This window comes from Heterocephalus glaber, unplaced genomic scaffold, assembly GCF_053883595.1.
Source record: "Heterocephalus glaber isolate CG9 unplaced genomic scaffold, H.glaber_assembly_v1.0 deba00001613, whole genome shotgun sequence".
NCBI lineage: Eukaryota > Metazoa > Chordata > Mammalia > Rodentia > Bathyergidae > Heterocephalus > Heterocephalus glaber.
In genome coordinates this window covers 38,302,452-38,318,226 of record NW_028258384.1, presented here as the reverse complement: position 1 = coordinate 38,318,226, position 15,775 = coordinate 38,302,452, and the positions used below count along the sequence as shown (strand labels likewise).

The window sequence follows — 15,775 nt, the reverse complement described above, 5'->3', positions numbered from 1 at the left end:
TTATAATAAACACAAATATCAATATTTTGGGGACACAGAGTGAGGGAAACAAATTCTTTACTGAGCTCTTTCTCTGTACTACAAACCCATGCCCCCTTTTTTTTGGTCAATCATAAGCAAACTACCCACTTCAGATGTTGCAGACACCAACGAAGCAAATTCTCATTTCAACCCAGTGCTACCTGCTTTTTTCAGGCACAGATGTCATTAGTGAGAAAACCTGATATAGGGATAATAATCAGGATTGAATGTTAGCATTTACCTCTTGTCCTGTTGCAATATCTAGTGCTGTATAAACAGTACCTGATGCCCTGTGAAAATGAAAATTATCAAATAAATAAGCAATCAAAGTGTTATCAATATATTTCATTTGTCATAATATGTAATTATTTTCAACAGAGGGAAATTAGCAAGTCAAGACTAAAGGATGAAGTAAAATAGGAGAAACTTTTAATACTATTGTGGTGAGAACACTTAATATGAGATCTACCTTCTTAGCATATTTTTAAATACACAATGCTGTAACAATCTCTTTACACAGTAGTTGCACCTGAAACAACTACACTGTGTCCCTTGTGGTGGGCTAGAAACTCCAGTCAGACTTTCTGGCACCAGTTCCTGGACCGTGCACTGTGAATAATGAATTGAGTAAACTGGCCTTGTTCTTCTTAGGAAACTCCTGCAATAGTCCAAATATTTCTTGGATTCGCAACAACCAACATCACAGGCCTCTGATTAAACTGAAATTTTAGGAAAAAAGTATATCATCTTTTGCTTGGGCAAGTGTAAATTAACCTTCACTTTTTGTATTGGGAAAGAGAGGCTCTTTATATATATTTCAATTATTGAGAATATTTTCTAATAAATCAATCACTCTCAGTGCTGTCTGAGTACTGTAGCTACACAAAGAAACAATAATGTGGCTTTACTATGAAGCCATTGTTTTTCTTTTGGCTGAATTTCTCAACAACTTCTATGAGATGGCACTCTAGCCAAATATCCTTTTCAAATCTATCATTCCTTTAGCCTTGGTAATATTTATGCTTTCATTCTAACCTCAATTACAGCATTCCCTTTTGCACATAGAAATTATATAGTAAAGCTGAATTCATGTAATTTTTCGTGAATTGCACCTGCATCCCAAATCACCTCCCACCCACTTGTCCCTCCAAAAAGAAAAAAACCCCAGCCAATTTCATTTGTGGTAAATAAAGGAATTAGTATAGAAATCAGTCCTGTGATTCCTAGGTATTGTAATGCTCCATCACTGTGATCTCACTTTTTGGCAACTGTTTCTTCTTTATTCTTTACCTCCATTTTGCATTCTGAGTTCAGAAATTCTTTTCTTATGTCAGGTATTTCTTTGCAATTCTTCTTACTATATGAGCCAAAATATTTTTCGTAGGCTTCTGAAGTTTATATTACCCTCTCCCAGAAAATAAAATGGGTAGTATAGTTTATGGAATATTTGACTATAACTAAAGATCTAAGTTCTAATATGTGGCCTACTGTCAACAAGCTAGTCATCCCCCCTCACTGAGTTTTAGTCCTCTCACACGGAGATAGTGACAAAAGTAAACAAGTATTGAACACATTGTGTCAGACACTGTGCTAAGAACTTTATATAATTTATTTTTTGTAATTTTTACCATATTTACATATATAGAAGGCCTATTATCCTCATGCTACAGATGAGGAACCTAAGGTTTAAAGAGGTTAAATAATCTGCCTAAGGTTACAGTTTATAAACTATGTTCATCTGACTCTCTTACATGTAAAGTACAGGAAATGGCCTATTCTATTTCTGAAGTTCTTTAATTCTATAATATCTGTAATGAACAACCATACTGCCTTTGGTATTCTGCTTGAGTTTAAAATATGTGTTGGAACTAGGCTAAAACATCTACTGCAATACACTTGGTAGGTGCTACCCAAATGAAGATTTGGAAATTCTAGAAATTTCTCAGGGTGCAGGTTTATATCAAACAAACCATTCTCTCAATTTTGTATTTTCAGATTCTGGGTTTAGAGCACAGAGTTGATGCCCAATAAATATTTGTTGAATGAACACATTGATAAAAATATTCCCAAGTAAATGTACAATTTTAATAAGACTTTCCCTTTCTGTGAAGAAAACAGTTCTTTTACTTAAATTATTAAGAAACACTGGGAATAAGCTATCGGACATTCCTGAGTTCAGGGAGCAGTATGTGATTTGTCCTTCTGACCTCAGAATTGTTCTGAGCTCAAAGGGAATAGATTGTCTGGTGCGTATTTCAGCTGCAATAAGCCTTGAGCAACTACTTAACTGTAATTGCAAAATATGATTTTAAAGCACCTTTTTTGGCTTATTCCTATATACGGAGGCCATGTACACAACTTCTTTAGATGCAAGAGTGTCAACATCTGCAAAATGAGATAATAGTACCAATTTCGTAGGACTGCAATGAATCAAATGGCATAATCTATGTAAACATTTAGCCCAGGGCCCAGATCAGGTTGATGCTTAATATGTAATTGCTATTTTTTATTATTATTATTATTATTATTATTATTATTATTTGCTCTTGCCACTTTTATTAACAGTTTCACAGTAGGGGATGCCCCTCCCAATCACCCAGCCAAACTATCCTTGCTAACATCTGTCTTTATTTTCCAAAGGACAGAGGTTAAGGGTGATCTATTAGAACACTTTGTAGAGGTTCTACATTTTATTTTTTTTCCACATAGGGAAATGGTTTTGATTTCTTTAAAGTTTGAAACACTAATATCAAATGAAACCATATGCTGGAACTCTGAATACATAAAATAAATCAATTGGGAGCTGGTCTAGTTAAAGCTACATAGAGCGGCCCTAAACCCCAGCCCAGGAACTTTCCCCTTATTCATCACCAATGTCCTTCCCATCCCCAAACCTATTTCCCCTGTCCCGGGGACTGAAATTGTGATTGGCTTGAAATGCAAGAGGGGTTACACTTTATCATATCTGGAACTCAACCTTTAAAATCCTTGGATTTCTTTGGCTCCACTCTGTTCAGCATGTTATTGTCTTAAAATTGCCAGAGTCTTAACCCAGTATCCTGAGTTTCATGAGATTTGGTGGTATAGAATTGCCACGAATTCCTAATTCACAGAGGTTCAAAGACCCTGAAACTCTAGGTCATTGATTATTAACTAAAAATGAAGTTTTTTCTTCATTTCGTCTTTTTGTATATGGGCATCTGTTTGGTGGAGCTAGTGCTTTCCCTTCTCCTTCGCCCTTGTTTCCTATCATAAAATGGTGATAGACTTTCCATTCCACCTACCACACTCGAATCCGGGCATGCTGTTAGATGGCTAGAATTCAGTGCTCTGATCAGTAAGTAATTGGTTTGCCCAGCCTCCAGTCTTGCAGAACATTCAACTAAAATGCACAAAGCTATATCTTTAGCATGCCAAGCATTCTCTGTACCACAGTTCTACTGTATTCCTATGTTTCAATAATTTCAGATTCAGCTGTTAAAAATATCAACCTCTCCTTGTAGAGTTTGCAATCTCCTTAAAGAATCATTTATTAAAGCACTTTCATTACTGACTGCTGGACTGAGAACAGTATCCATTCCCATTTATTGAAATCTCCCCTAGTTCAAATTCTACTAGTTGTGTGACCCTAGGTAAATAATTTAATGTCTCTGTGGCTCAGGATAAAAGGGGATTAAATCTATACAATGCTTAAAATATATGTACTCTTGGCCTATAATAACTGCCCAGTAAATATTAACAATAATGATAATAATTATTATTATTATTTGGTTGGTTATTTTGTAATATAATTTAAGTCCCAAATTATAGTCTGAAGTTTCCAAGACATCATAACAGAAATTCAACATTTACCTAAAATAAAAGTAATTCAAACACCATATGTTATTTCCTTTTAGCTTAACTCATGGTTTGTTGGATATCACATGCTGATCAAAAACTTTAAGCAGCAATTTTATGTATCTCTGCTTAATATATTATGAGAAATATACTATTAATACACACAGTATAAATTATTTATAATCTGGAGTGCACAGAGATACTGAAACAGTCTTTGGTGGTGACATTAAGAAAGCCTTATCATGTAATAAATGAAATATAGTAGTGTGTACAGTACATCTTCCAAAGAAACAATCTTTAAGATAACCGTATGTTACACTGATTCCCCCAAAATGAACTTTACAACATCCTGGGGTATACTGAACTGTCTCAATGCATATGTTTATAAAATAAAACTTTAATTCATTTTAATAAAGAGAACCAGGACCTTTCATCATTTTAGGACACAAAGATGCCCAAAATCAAACTGACAAAGATGAAGGTTGAAGGTCTTACTTATCTGGCATTATTGAGACTAGTGTGCTAAAATGGTCACCTTTGTCAATTTGATTTTTATGCTGTCCACTTAATTACACTGATGTTCATTATCCCTCCATTCTGGTTATACTAAAGACAGATTGCTCTAGGGGGATCACTTATTTATGATGAAGATTTTGTTTTCTCCACATGCCAGTCCCCAAATGATGCAAAGAAATTATGCATTATTCAGTATAAAAGGAAAATAGAAGATATACTGTTTAATTTTCTTATTACGGATGAGAAATCTGAAGCCCCCAAAGTGGAAAGTATATGCCCACTAAGACACAGCTAATATGTAACAAAACTCTCCTAACTGAATTAGAGCTTTCTCAGTTAACCTATACAATGGTTAAAGAATATTAAGCCAACAGATTGCTCAACCATTGGGCCTCATCATCAATTACAGCATAATGAGCAGTACTGCTAGCTTCTTGGCATCACATTAGATGCTTTATCAACAGTCTCTCCTTGACATAGCCAACTGCACAATACTCAAAGGCAAACATTGGCATTTAGCCCAGAAGGGCTACAAAGTAACAAACAATTCACTGTTTTTTCTCTTTTCCTCACAAGACAAGCCAGTTTAATTATCAGCACTCTTCATCGGGTTTTAATGTTTTGTGCTAAGAGCCAATGTGAAATGATGATCCTGAGTACTTGCCAAAGTGGCAACATGGTAGATAGTTCAGATAAATCACTGATTTCAGCAAGGAAATGGATTAGAAAAAGGAAAGAAGTCAAGGAATTGAGTACAGGAGAAAGCTCTCAGACAGGAAAAAAAGTTAAAGGCAAGAGTAGAAAGTTCAATGAGGTCCACAATAAGTCCAGTGGGAATAGAAGCGAGGAAGGCTAAAAGATAGGCAATATTCCCATTTAAGGTTTTACAAATATAAATGTGGAGCTAGTGAGGTCACAGTTAGGAATTTCATCTCCATTTAGGTTGTTTTTTTTTTTTTTTCAGCTAGTCTTCCACTTCTAGAAAGGACTATATCGTTTACTGAGATTTTTCTCTGCCAGCTCTTTGTAAATGGATGATCTCATTTAATGCCCACCCTATTATCCTCATTTTACAAATGAATAAATTGAAACTGGGAAAAAGTAAGTGGCTTGCCTATGGTTATATTTTGCAACTCTGCTTAAAAATGCATCTGTTTGATTCCATAGTTTATGTTCTTAGCTCTCATTTTATGTTTTTAAAAATAGATTTTTAGCATTTTTTATCAGTGCTAAGTGCAAGCATGGTACTTCCCCAACACACATTTGTATCTGTTATGCTAAGCTGCCTCCTCAAAATATTTATCTTGCCTCTAATTTTCTGCATACTTAGACCACATGTTCCTTTTAAGCCATTTAGTCTATTCCAGGACATGGTATGTTTGATCCTTTTGATATAACCATACAAGGTGATTCTCCTGTTTGCTGACTCAATTAAGATTTGTTAATATGGCTGACCGTGGAATGAACTTAGGATTAGTTTACAGGACTGAATTTATCTTCTGCTGAATACTTTAGAAAATTATTATTCATAAGACCTTATCTAGAAATTATCTCACTATATTAATGCATTTGATATAAAAATACACAGATAGATATTACAAGTCACTACTTGTTTTGTTGAGACATAAATCCTGTAAACCTCAGAAATGGTGAAGAACAGTGTTAATACCACATGCAATAACTTTTTTGAAAAGATAGTTTTAGAGCGTTTTCTTTTGTGTAATTACCTTACAAAAATTATCTCTAAGGTAAATGAAATAAATTATGTAAAAATAATGTTATCTTACTACTTTTCTAAATATACAGAATGCAGTGGGTCCAGGTGGTATAATCTTTAATTAATAGGCTTATAAATTTTAATAAGGATTTTTCTGTTCATTACCTAGGACATGACTTTTCCCAGAGTATTACTTTTAAATAGAGCTGTTACACATTATGGCTGTGGGATCTGAGAGCTCAGTGGGTTACAATCCAATCATAATGAGGCCACAGTTACAGAACTTAATCCCTGGAAATACCAGATAGCTCTCAACTACTCACGCCAACATGAAGTCTAAGAAGCTGTTTCACAGTCAGAACCACTGGTTTTAAGACAGCCTGGACAAGAAAGGAGAGCGGGTGACTTAATGCAAGCTCATTATCATGTCTAGAAAAAATAACAGGCAAACTCTGCTAATGGCAGTTATGGTACTTGAGTGGCAAAATCTTTCTTCACAAAGAATAGCACACAACATAGTGCCTGTAAGAGCAGTAAGTAGAACAAAGGGCACCGTTCATTGGACCATAAACCTTGTTCTTCACAAGCACTAATGTATTTCCAATCTCCTCCATCACAAAGCTTATTATAGAGCTCAGACTACATCTATTTAGTGCTTTATAGCAGTGCTCTACCGTGTGTGGCGCAAAACATATCCCATGAGGAAGCAAACACTTTTTGGGTGGGTAGTCCTACCCAAAGAATAACTTCTATAAGCACACAAGACACCGCTTCTGCTCTTGCCCATGGTTTCCTCAACAAAAATAACCAAACAAAATCCAAGTCAAATGTTTTATTCTTAGCACTTATCTCTGATTTCCATTATGTATACATTGCTTTGTTAAGTTCTCTAAACCAAGCTGTTAATTATCAAATTCTTTAAGAAACAAGATTCAAAACTATTCACCAATACAGGAACTTATCCTCACTGAGTAGCAGAGATAAATCTGGAATATATCTAATATGATGTATTTGTTTTCAAGTCTTAAGACTTTTAGAGGAACAGTGACTGAGGGCTTGATTACATAAGAGCAAGTAACAATGTTTGTTGGCAATTATCAATGAATTCATTATATTGTTGCTCTATCATATTATGATTGGTCAAGAGCACTAAATTCCTTTGGCCCAATGTATATCTTTACATCAAGAAATGCTTCTATTGTCACTTTCCGTCAAATATACCTACATGGCTAAACTAATTTGTGTAGAAAAAAGACATGCTCTTTTGGCATTATACAGATCCTATGCAGCCATACTAAGTTGGCCAATGAATTCTTTAAGTTTTGCCACACACTTTCTTCTTAGACTTCCTTTCTTCCACATTTTCCCCTTTAAAAATCATGGTAGAAAGGGTTTTTATTATAGTGCTATAATCCCAAATAAATGAATACAGCTCTGTTGGCAAAGATGTGTGTTAATAAAGACACTCATACACTGTTGATGGTATGTTAAGTGGAAAACTCTATAGAGGGCTAACAGGGAAGTTAAAAATGCATATATATTTTCACCCAACAATTCTGCACTTAGGAATTTATCATAATGATAAATTTGCATAGGTATGAAATTGTTTATTCATCAAGATCATCACTGAAGTGTTGTTATAATAGGAAAACATCAGAAACAAACTAAATGTCCACCAATAGGGGCCTTGTTAAATATATCACAGTTCATCCAAACAACAAAACACTGTGCATCTATTAAAAATAATGAGTACTGATAGGAACCATCAAACCACAGGAAAGAAACTACGGGTTAGCACTTGTGATAACTGTATACAAAATAGCTGGGTGCAGTGGTGCACACTTGTAATCCCAGCTACTTGGAAGGCTGTGGGGGGGGATACAAATTTGAGCCCAGCTTGTACAACTTAGTGAGACCCTATCTCAAAAAAAATTTTTTAAAGCCTGTCTGACTCATTGAAAGCTCTAAAAGTGAATGAAATCTACAGTTCTTCAAATGAAATTTTCCATAATCTTCATTTGTTAAATTCCGACACATTCTCATGTCACTACTCAAAGGTACTCTCCTCTAAGATTGTTTACCTGGCTGTAAATCATTTGTCCCTCTTGCAATCCCCTTAGCTCTTTCTAATTGCATTATAATATCCTGCTCTGTGTAATAATTGTATGTGGGTTTGTCTTTCACCAACAATAATAACTAACATTGACCGAGTACTTAACTACATGCTAGGTGCTGTGCTAAGCACTTTAAATGCCTTCTCTTATTTACCAGTTTCACAACCTTAGAAGGAATGTGTGTTCTGCTTTACTATGAATAAGAAAACTGATGTTTAAAGAAATTAAATAATTTGTCCACAGCTTTCTGGTTTCAGAATCTTGGCTCTTTTTTTGTTAAAAATTTCCCCAAACTCTCATTTTATTTCTCTTTGGTCCTCAAAGTTTTAAGCAATTTTGCATGTGTAGGCAAGCGGAGATATAAGGAATAAGTACATGCTGGCACAGGTATAACCTGTAGGGTTCAGGACAGAAGACAAAAAAGATCAATTAGGACCAGGGCAGCTGAAGTGGGATTCATAGGATAAATGACAGCGAAGGTGAGATGTGGAGAAAAAATGGGGGAAAGGCATATGCAAGGGTGTGAGTCAGCTTACTTCTTGATACAGTCTTTTCTCTCATGGACACAAAGGTCACGGTGAACTCCCAGAGCCCTATTCTTTACTATTCTGCATCGCACATAGGAGATGCTATAGTTTAGATTTTAAAAATGTCCCCCAAAAGTTTCATGTGTTCAGAAGTGCAGCTTTGGAAAGTGATTGGATCATGTGGGTTCCATACTCATCAATGGATTAGTCTATTGATGAGTTCATAGCTGAATGTGCTATTAGGAGAGGTGGGGCCTGGTTAGAAAAGGTGAGTCACTGCAGACATAACCTGGAAGGGTGTATTCTTGTCTCTGGCAACTCCCTGCTCTCTCTGTTTCCTGGCTGCCATGGGGTGAGCAGCTTTTCTCCACCAGGGATTCCTCCATGTTGTTTCTACCTTGGAGCCAGCCAACCATGCATGGACTGAACCCACTGAAACTGTGAGCCAAAATAAACCTCTCCTCCTCTAAATTGTGGGTGTTGGGTATTTTGTTCCAGTAACAGGAAAGCAACTAATCCAGAAAAGTAGGCACTCAACAAAAGTTCGCTGAATTGAAAAAGCTGTGTGTTAAACTGGATCTAAACTATATCTTGTAACTTCTTCCTCACAAAAATGTTCCTATTTTATTGTTGAAGAGAAAATATAATATGAACCTGAAAGATCAAAGGGATTTGTTTTACAGTGCATTTTAATTTAAGAAAAGACCTTAAAATGAATTCAAATATATTAATGAGAAATCTGGGAGGACAGCTGCCAACCTAAGTAAATTCAGCCCCCTGTTACATAGATACTGCTTATTCAGGAATTATTATAGGATTGCTAATGATGGTTGTTCACTGAATATAAATATTTGATTCTGTTGTCTCACCTTACCCTATTTATAAAACAAATTATTTTACATGAGTATCCCAGAGAGTGAAGATTATTTAGTTTCCACCAGATATATTTCTGGTAAATTTGAGAGACCACCAGGCTCGCCCCTTTCCTCTGACAGCTCCTTTTTTTTTTGGTACTGGGGATCGAACTCTGGTCCTTTCGCTTGCACAGCAGGCAGAGAAACCACTGAGCTAAATCCCTGGCCCTATTTCTGGTAAATTTATGTTAAGTTTCTTTCTTTCTTTCCTCTTTCTTTCTTTCTTTCTTTCTTTCTTTCTTTCTTTCTTTCTTTCTTTCTCTCTCTCTTTCTTTCTTTCTTTTTTTCTTTCTCTTTCCTTTCTTTCTCTCTCTCTCTTTCTCCCTTCCCTTTCCTTCCCCTCCCCTCTCTTCCCTTTCTTTCCTCCCTTCTTTTCTTACTTCTTTCCTTCCTTTCACTTCAACTTTTTGCGCATCTGCCCTAATTGTCTGATTTGGAGGCTAAGTACAGAACACTTTAGAGCAACTCTAGTGACATGATGTCATTTTTAGCTTTCAACTTACCATGATAGCCTCAAATGATTAGACATAAAATTCTGAACTTGATTTAGGGGTAATAGAGCCCAATTCTCTGGCCCCAGTCCTGAAAGCTGGGATGGCAGAAATCTATACTGGAAAAATTTAGTTTTCCAACTAGATGAGGATGATTAATTAATGAAGAGATTTTTCTCAAATTCTGCTCCAGGAGTGAGCTGTTGTGCCCTCTGAAGCTGAAAATGGAATTACTGGTGTTGATGATTCCTAGTACTAAATGACTATTGACATGAGTGTAAATGTCACCATAAAAATAGGTAAAACAAAAGCAAAACAACAAAAAACCCAAACTTAATAAAAAGAAAACAAAAGCTTTATATATTGAGAGTTGAAACTAGTTTGTGTAACTTAGGCCAATAATTCATGCAAAATTGGTTGAGAGCTATTTAAGTAAAAACAAAGTTAACATAAGTGGCTTTTTTGTCTAAAAAGAAAAAAATTTTGCTCATTCCCTTGAAGACTTAACAGAGAAGAATTTGTTAAGAACAAATAGAAAATTAGTAAATTACATAAGTGATAAAATGATAGTAAATAAATAGATTTAAATTGCTAGCTTATATCTCAAAATTTATTTTTATATTTATTTATTAGGGTTTTTTTTCTTTGCAGACAGGGTCTCACTGTGTAGTCCAGGCTGATCTTGAACTCATTATGTAGTCCAGGGTGGCCTTGAACTCATGGAAATCCTCCTGGCTCAGCCTCCCGAGTGCTGGGATTACAGGTTTGTGCCACTATGCCTAGCTCAAAAGTTATTTTTAAAATATACATTGATTTTATACTATGACCATTTGGCTGGCTACATATGTGAAAATGGATAGTAGGTAAAATCACCATGCATTAAGAAGACAGATACACAGTATACACAAACGCCCAAAGGATAAAGAATTCAATGTGACTACAAAGACTAAGTCATTGCAAGAGACAAAAAGAGATGACACACTGAGGAAACAAAAGAAACACAGACAGAAACAGAGAAAGCAAGACAGACATGTATATACACACAAAATGACAGCGGACACAGAAAAAGGGAGAGGTAGAAAGACAAACATTTTTATTAGTTCAACAAATATTTATTGAGGCAAAAACAGTCCCAGGGGAGCGGCAAACAGGGAAAGCTCTGTAGTTAAACTTTGAGTCTGACCAAAGTAAACCTGGCTATTGATCACGACTGTATACAATTGTTTTGAGGGCCTGCTAAGTGTAAAGTACTGTGCTAGACCATGAAAGAGACAAAAAGAGGAATAAAATTGGCTCTCCTTATCTTCTAAGGACTTATAAAAATGTTTGTTAGGCCTATGAGTGAAATATGGGTTTCAGCATTCTTTAAAATGATGAACTTGCAGAGACAAGAAGGATTTCTGCTTTGATTTTTCATTTTAGATTATAAATACTTTGCAAAGGTACTCAAAAATAAAAACTTTGCTTTTTGTCTTTACAAGTCAGAGATTTAAATAACAGCCAGAAGGAGAAATCTCCTTGGTATGTGAAGTTGCTTGGTGGTCTAATCTTTATTCTTGAAAGAATTAGTCTTGCTTCATTACCTGGGAGATACTTGAAACCATCTCTTATTTTTTTTTCCTTTTTAAATTCAATGCCATTTTTGGCTTAGTTGGGTCTTAGTGGGAATGAACGATCAAAACAGAGTTAAAATAGCTCTCATTACTACCTCCTAAAAATAACAGCTAAAAAAGCACTTTATAAATAAATAAGTGGTTAGAAATCAAAGCAAAAATTGAGCAAATTTGATTTCATCAAACTAAAAAGCTTCTGCATAGCAAAAGAAACAATAAACAGAATAAATAGACAATATATACAATGACAGTAAGTATTTTCAAACTATATATTTAATAAGGGGTTAATATGGAGAATATATAAGTACTCAACTCAATGGAAACATGATCAAATTTAAAAATGGAAAATAGAGACATACAAATGACTAACAGGTATAAGGAAAAAAATGCTCAATATCAGTACTCATTAGAGAAATGAAAATCAAAGCTAAAATGAAGTATCACCTCACTCCAGTAAAAATTGTTATTAACAAAAAGACAAAAGGTAACAACTGATGGTGTAGATATGGAGAAAAGGGAACTCTTATATTTCCTTGGTGGTGATGTAAATTAATATAGCCACTATGGAAAACAGTATGGAAGTTACTCAAAAGTTTAAAAATAGAACTACCATATGGTCCTGGAATCTCATTGCTGGGTAAATAGTCAAAGAAGATAAAACCAGTATGATAAAACCAGTATCAGTAAGAGACATCTGTACTCCCATGTTTATTGCAGCACTATTCACACTAGCCAAGAAATGGAATCAACATAAGGGTCTATCAACTAATGAATAGATAAAATAATATACACCATGGAATATTATTTCAGGCATAAAAAATGAAATCTTATCACTTGTGATAACAGGGATGAAACTGGAAAACATTATGTTAAGTGAAATAAACCAGACACAGAAACACAAATACCACATGGATTCACTCTTAAGTGTAATGTAAAAAAGTTGATCTCATAGGAGTTGAGAGCAAAATAGTGGTTACCAAAAAGCTAGGGAAAGTAGAGGGGAAGGAGAGATGGGGAAAAGTTGGTCAATGGGTACTAAGTTATAATTAGATAGGAGAGGTACGTTTTGTTTTATTGCATAGTATGATGATTTTAATTCATGAAAATGTAATGTACATTTTTAAAAAACTAGAAGAAAGGATTTGAATGTTTTCAGCACAGGATTTTGAATGTTTTCAGGACAAAAACAGTGATAGACAAATGTTCAGGAGATAGAAATACACTAATTTGCACATTATGCAGTGTTTACATGTGTTGAAATATAGCAAGGTTACCTATAAATATGTACAATTATTATGTGTCACTTAAAAAGTAAAAATATTTTTAAAAACAATGTAGCATGCATTATTTTTAAGTTTCCTAGAGCTAGGGCAAGGGATTTAGCTCAGTGGCCCAGCACCTGCCTTGCAAGTGCAAGGTCCTAAGTTCGATCCCCAGTACCAATAAATAAATAAATAAATAAATAAATAAATAAATAAAATTCCTAGAGCTACATTTTGAAAGCTTTAAAAAGTGAAATTAATTTTATTTAACTCAACACATGCAAATATTTGTCATCTCAACATGGAACCAATATATACTTTATCAATGAGATATTTTATATTCTTTTTTCATACTAACTTTCTGAAATTAATTGTGCGTTTTACACTTACAGTTCACCTCAGTTTAGACTAGCCACATTTCAAATGCTCAACAATTAAATATAGTCAACCTATTGAACAACAAATATCTGGAGTGGTGTTTCTAAGTGAGGTACATGTCTCTCCTTTATTGTTAGCTCTGCTCGAGACTCAACCAAATTACAATAAAATCTAAAAGCCACCTTTTGTTTTCCGAGCCCTCTTAGCACATAATATTGTCTTTTCTACCCATCTTGTCATATTTACCTTTTGGGAATGAATAAAATGAGTTGAAGTTTGTGTATGGACTTTGGAAGGTATAGCTCTTTAAACGAAACTTTTCTTTGTTTCAACATTGTTGCCTACTCATACCCTCCTGCATCTCACACTGAGGCCTGAAAAAGATACCTAATTAGAGTTGACTTGCAAAACTGATGACTCTGGTACCTTCAGCCCTAGTGAGTGGCCCAACACTGTGGCTCCTTTGTCTAGCTGATGATCAGGATGATTTGAGGAACTTTTGCAAAGTTTTGATTGCTGGAGTCCGTGCCAGATTTCTGAATCAACTGTCGGGCAGAGGGTCTTGGAAATCTTTATCTTTAACAAGTATACTATGTGAAAAAGACATTCCCCATCCCATTTAGGGATTATTGATCTGGTTCTTCTGTACTCAGAGAGTTAAATCTGCCCACTTTTGGGTCATTCAGTAAGGACTTTCCCCACCCTCGCTGTCACTTTCCAATGTAGTAAAGAAATAAAATCTTAACTGCATCGTGCATATGGAAATTTGTGTGTGTTTGTGTGTAGAGGAGCAGGATAAAGGAAGTTTTCATAGACTGATATTTCTATAATTCCATTCCTTTTCTAGGTAAACTAGTTTGAATCTGTTAACTATATGGGGAATACAATGTCCTTACAAAATTTATTTCCATTTCAATGATACTGAAGATTCCAGCAGGCTGTGTTCCTACACTAATTATCAGTCAGTCTGCCAGCTGGAAAGGCCAAAATTGAGAATGCAACACACAAATATAATCCAGGAAATAAGAAGCATAAATTACCAGGAATCCATTGTTAGTGAATTTTAGTATGCTGCTGGTGCTCATTTTTTGATATTTCAAATAGCAATCACTTACCCTTGACCAATTTTTTCAAATCGTGTGTACTTTTTCTTTGGGTCCCCAACACTTACAATGCTTCCTGGGGGGAGAGATTAAAATAGATTGATCAATTTCCCTTCAATAATGAAGATGAGAAACTCAATAACAAAAACATTAGATAAATACTCCCACATGATTTCTACAAATTATATGGAATGTGTTACTTTTTATTTCAAAAGGCAAATTGCAATACATTAAAGTAGTAATAATACCCCATGCTGCTTTTCTCCAAAATTGATGTTTGGGAAACAAAAAAGGACTGATTATAATCCAAAATTTATAAAAGGGTCTCATGAAATGATATAGTTTAGTAGATAAAATAACCTAAAAACTGTACATGCCTTTTAATATAATTATTATCTTTTTGAATTTGAGTAAAGTTGATCACTACACTACATTCAGTTCTGCTGGATAAATATCTATTGAGCAATTGCTGTGTGTGTAGTTCAGTGTCTAGGGCAATGGGGGATAGAGATGAAGAACAAAGTCTGATAAAAAATAATGAGATTCATGATTTTTAGAAACACAACCATAAACCTAGGGCCCTACTAGGGCTCCAAACATTTGGACAGCATCACTATGAACTTCACCTATTTAAGATGTACAATTCAATGGTTTTTAATATATTTATAGGTGTGTGCAAACATCATTATGATCTAATTTTAGAAAATTTCATCATTCCAAAAAGAAACCTTGTACCTGTTACTAGTTCCTCCCTATCACTCCTCAGCTTCCAAAATTAACCCTGAGCTCAAAAGTTTACCTTCATTACAGGATCTAATTCCTTAGTTGCATGTGGAAGACCATTTATCAGCCAGCACCATCTGGCTCTTAGGCTAACCAGTCTAACTTCACATTTTTCTCTCCCTCCATTCCTCCTCTTTTGTATCTCACTAATGCTATCACTATCCAGTGCATAAGTCTTTGCATATGCTTTCCCATTTCCTTCTTCTCTTTCCCTTCATCCATCTCAGGAAGAACTAATTATCCTTTAAATATAATCTCAAAGCATTCTTTGTAAAGGCTTCTCTGATCTCTCTAATGAGACTTTTTCTTGAGGTCAGAAAATTTGTCTTTTCATCTTTTTAACCTCAGTGTCTAGAACAGCGGCTATACTAAACAAATATTTGTTGACCAAGTGAATGAGAATAAATAAATATGTTTTAAAGCTGGGTGTGGTGGCATATGTCTATAGTCCCAGCACTCTGTGAGCCTGAGGCAGGAGGATCACAAGTTCAAGCCCAGC

General features: G+C 34.9%; 1 protein-coding gene across 10 annotated transcripts in view; it reads right to left on the bottom strand.

The window, feature by feature from the left end:
- Pak3 (p21 (RAC1) activated kinase 3) overlaps positions 1 to 15,775 on the bottom strand; it is a 308,173-nt gene that overhangs the window by 26,988 nt on the left and 265,410 nt on the right. For all 10 annotated transcript variants that reach the window (XM_087196763.1, XM_004861431.3, XM_013078346.3 and 7 more), the window contains 2 exons: positions 14,506 to 14,569; positions 263 to 311 (listed from right to left, as the gene is read on the bottom strand). In XM_087196763.1, coding sequence (XP_087052889.1) covers positions 263 to 311; positions 14,506 to 14,569 — 113 coding nt within the window. The remainder of the gene's footprint in view (positions 1 to 262; positions 312 to 14,505; positions 14,570 to 15,775) is intronic.